The 4,630-nt window shown below is 28.4% G+C and overlaps 1 protein-coding gene across 1 annotated transcript; it reads right to left on the bottom strand.

Annotated features, from left to right (window-relative positions):
- Positions 1-697: 697 nt before the first annotated feature.
- LOC140882524 (probable peroxygenase 4) lies at positions 698-4,036 on the bottom strand. Its single transcript, XM_073288580.1, has 6 exons — positions 3,885-4,036; positions 3,674-3,769; positions 3,234-3,319; positions 2,645-2,739; positions 1,272-1,397; positions 698-1,107 (listed from the first exon to the last, which is right to left on the bottom strand). Exons 1-6 carry the CDS (start codon positions 3,931-3,933, stop codon positions 960-962), a joined length of 600 nt encoding a protein of 199 aa, XP_073144681.1. The 5' UTR covers positions 3,934-4,036; the 3' UTR covers positions 698-959.
- Positions 4,037-4,630: the final 594 nt, after the last annotated feature.

The raw sequence follows: 4,630 nt of genomic DNA, 5'->3' as shown, positions 1-4,630 counted from the left end.
ATGGGTCCACGTCATCATTTTGGACCAAGCAGAAGTTGACATGTTTGCAATTTGACAAAAAAAACACTGAAAATGCAAAGTTAGTGTACCAAAACCCTAATCGAAAAAGTTAATGGACAAAAACCAAAACATGGACAAGTTAATGAACCAAAAAAATTATTTTCCCTTGAATTATTGATCTATATTTTGGTTTCTAGGGTTCTTCTTCTTGTGTGATCAATTGCTCAAATATTCAGATTAAAAAATCAAATATAATATAATTTCAAAATTGCAATCAGATAATGTTTTTAATTTTCTATTATGAATGTATATACTATACGTATAAACATACGTATTTAAAATCATATATAGTATATAGTTTAAATAGTTTTTATGTAAAATTAATATAATTTATTTAAAGCAGTAATTTTTATTATATTTCAATGTTTCCATAAATAATAGATATTATTGTATTAAAATAAAAGCAAGAAGTGAAAGATATAAAGTGGTTAATTTGAGTAGTAAGTAAATATAAAATATAATCACTAAATTTAAATGTGTAGGAAAAAATATAGGCGAGGAAGTGTACGTAAGAGAGAATTGCACTTGTTTTTCTAAAATTCATATGACATTTAGAAAGTCAGCCCCTTATATTTTTATTCATCTTGTGATCAGAAAAATTACACAAAAAGTTTCTAAAAATTCCAAGAATGCATCTCATGGACAAATTAAATGCCATAATTAAGATATATATTATTATGAATTACAGATAAATACAAAGGTACGTACGCGCGTACTTGTTACACAATATATACTTTGAAGAAACCCCGAAATTTTGCAAGAAAGTATTCAATCACACGACAAAAGAACGAAGAAGTACTAGTACATGAATTTATCCAAATAAAATTACTTGACTTTAATTCATCTTCATGAAATGGAATTTGTGCATATTAATATGTAATGTTTCATGGTTCTGGTAATCACTTGGCCACTTTGATGCTTCTTTCCTTGGCCATTTTTTCAAACAAGCTTCCATCGAATGCATTTCGAACGACATCTTTATGTAACAAACCGTTTTTATCCTTGCAAAGCATATATAGAATGTTCCATTCTACATACGCAGCCACCCTGAAATTGATCAATTCCACCATTTTAACTTTTAAGAGGGGGACCGTAATACATTTTTATCTAAAACTAATATTTTTAATTTTATGGGTCATATCGAATAGAAACTTTGTTTTACATAATTAACTTGTGAGACGATCTCAGAAAGTTTTTATGATAATACATACCATCCAGCGTAATCTTTGGGCTCTCTCTTAGATTTGATGAAACTTTCCAATTCTTTGGATGTCAAGGAATCTGGATGAGTAACTGCATGCTTCGCAAATATCTCCTCGAACTTAGATGGCACGAACCTTTGAATTAAACAGTCACCAAGACAATCACTGATCGACTTTATTTATTTTGAGGCTATATATATCATATATATGTGTTCATATATATATATTTTGTTATAAGTATTAAAAAAGTTTATTTTTAGGTTTCTATAAATAAATTATTGCTCATGATAAATGCTAAGAACTCTGATAGTATAAAGGGAAAATACCAATTTTGGTGATGTATAGATATATTTGTATACATATTGGTGATTTTGGTTCTCTCTCTCGTCAAATTTCATTTTTAATATTTTTTTGTTGAAATTTTAGTCCATTTTTTAACATTGTGTTGAGTTATGTTAATGTCACATGCATTACCCCATTTCATTAATTTTTATGAAAAATTATTGAATTTGTCAAAAATTGAAAAAATACGTAACAAATATTGAAATTTAACAATATGAAGGAGAAATCGTTAAAAACAAACAAAAAAAATAAATGTTATCAAAATTGTAACTTTCCCTAATAAAATTATCAAATGCACTGGAGGCTGTCATTTGTTGGAGTGATTTTTCGGTATACCTTACTACAAATATTGATATGAAAAAAATTCATACTGATACCGATAGTAAAATTTCGAAACTTTGGTATGAAAAAAATCCATATTGATACCGTATAGATATCAAAAAAAATTCGGTATACCGAAAAAATTTCGGTACGATATGCCAAAATTCCGGTATTTCGGTACGATACGCCAGCCATAATCATTTGTCCACGTACCGTTGTTGATAAAATCTCAGATCTAGACAAATGAATAACTAACATCACTTCCAACTTCCAAGGCAATCACACTCATTTATTAGCTATTTATCAAAATTGATTAAGTTTATCGGAACGAATTATCCTACTATTTGATAATTTTTTTATTTACCAAGATGATGAGACCGATCCACCCTGTTTAATGGCTAGTAGTAGATTATAGGGAGTTGCATATCGGCTCGAATTACCGCAGAAAATATTTGAGTTTAATTGATAATTTTCCAAGTCCTCCAAAAAGAGATTCAATGCCCCATCCCACTAGTTTCGTCACATGTCTACTTACAGCCAATATGGCATCGTTTGGTTACCACTTACCTCACTACCTTAGCCCTACCATCAATCATTAATATTAAATAGTGATTATTAACACAAAAAGAACAAAAAATTCTTTTGCATAGTATATGTGGATATATATATGTATGTGTGCATGGTGTACTTAGAAAAATAAGTAAAATTTGCAAACGTACCTTCCTTGTTTGTCATACACACCAGAATCACTTCCATGCTTGGCCAAATGAATGTTCTTCACCTCGATCGGGAATTTAAATGAAAAGGGTTTACCCTACCACCAACAAAATCATTCAAGTATATAATTTCTTATATGAATATTATTCATGAAAAATAAAATTTTGACATAAAAATTAATATTTTTTCATTAATAAAATTGGATATAGTTTCACAAGACTGTTTCATAAGATGAGAGTTTAGTTTTCTGTTCTTATATATGGTTAAATCAGGTGATCAATTGCCTCGTAAAATGAATATATAATATAAACTATTTAAAACATATGAATAATTCCTTTTTAAAATATTAATCTTATCTTCTCAAACCCAATCAAATAGTCATTTTCCACCATAAGATATTTAATTCAACTTTCTATTAAGATGATTTTGACAAGTATAAAGGGACTTGAACCCTTTAAATAATTTCCATTTTACAACAAATCATTAAATATTTATTTTTATCATTATTCTCAATAGTCAATAAATAAAAATCAAATAAAAGAACAAAAAAATAAGTAGAATAAAAACCGAGCAAGCTAGCTAGAGAGTTACCGGTCTTGTTTTCCGACTCAAAGAAACGTTGATTAACAGAGAAGCCATCGAAGATAGAAAAATCCCACACCCAACCTCTCGAAAACCTAAATATTCGATCAAATTTAATGTATGAAAAATTATCAGCTCCCTCAAAACTTATCTAAATATTCAGTCTTTTCATGGACATTATTTTGCATAAAGGCAAACACTTGTATGCAACCGTTGCACGGGTCATATTCGTGTGACGGGTCTCTTATATGGGTTATCCATTAAAAAGTATTACATTTTATGTCAAAAGTATTACTTATTATTATAAATATGGATAGGGTTGACCCGTCTCACGAATGAGACCGTTGCACAGGAGTGTTACTCTTGCATAAAAAAATTACAGATTTAATTGCTTTTTCCAAAAAAAAATATAAATATAAATATATATAAACCAATTAAATTAAATGGACCTCGAAAAGTTTCCGAGGGATAAATGATCCCATCGTTATCCTGATCAAAGAACATGATATGCTTCTGCAGAACGTTGAGGTTGTTATTTTCCATTCCTGCACGCAGTTAATTTATAATCCACGTATAAAGAAACGAACAAACAAATAAAAATTTATATTCGGAAGGAAGAATATATGCGTATGTATATATATATATATGCATCATCCATGCCTTGTTGATCGACGCTACAGCTTGAAAAGGAATCGAAATCTACACCCATTGAAATAAGCTGATGAAAAAACAATATAGAATGACAGGAAGAATGAAAAGAATCTGGTGCTTTATGGGTTTTTCGCTGGCCTACTTATATAGGAAGATTTTAATCGATGGAAAGGGTACTTGTTACGGAATTATATAGGGAAGAATATCCAGCATCAATCATTTAGATTTTATTTTGTATTAATATTCTGTTGCACGCGTTCTGATACGATCTGTTTTTTTTTTAACAATAACAAAAATAAATTTAAAAATACAAAAAAAAAATAGTGTTTGTCTCAACAAATATTCACAAAAACACAATAGATATATCAATTTGTATAAATTGATTGGTATTTTTGTAAACAAAAAACGTCAGATATTCACAAAAACGCAATAGATATATCAATTTTATAAAGTATATGACATTTGTGTAAAATAACAAAACATCTAACGTCTTAAAAAAGATAAAGTCATATAAAATGACCAATTTAACTAATAATTTTAATTTTATAAAAAATTAATTTAGAATATAATAATAATTTCAAATCAAACTTTACTTATTACTTATTAATGGAAAGTTATGTAATTAATTTCTTTATTTTTGGTTTTTTAACGGAAAGTGGTTGAGTATTTTATTTGTTTGGGCTTTGGAAGTGGGAAAAGGAATTTAATGTTGAAACTTGAAAGAAGTACGACGAGTAAAGCAAACGAAAAATGGT

The sequence above is a fragment of the Henckelia pumila genome, chromosome 2 (genome assembly GCF_033568475.1).
Source record: "Henckelia pumila isolate YLH828 chromosome 2, ASM3356847v2, whole genome shotgun sequence".
NCBI classification, from domain to species: domain Eukaryota; kingdom Viridiplantae; phylum Streptophyta; class Magnoliopsida; order Lamiales; family Gesneriaceae; genus Henckelia; species Henckelia pumila.
This window is presented reverse-complemented; position numbering and strand designations above follow the sequence as displayed.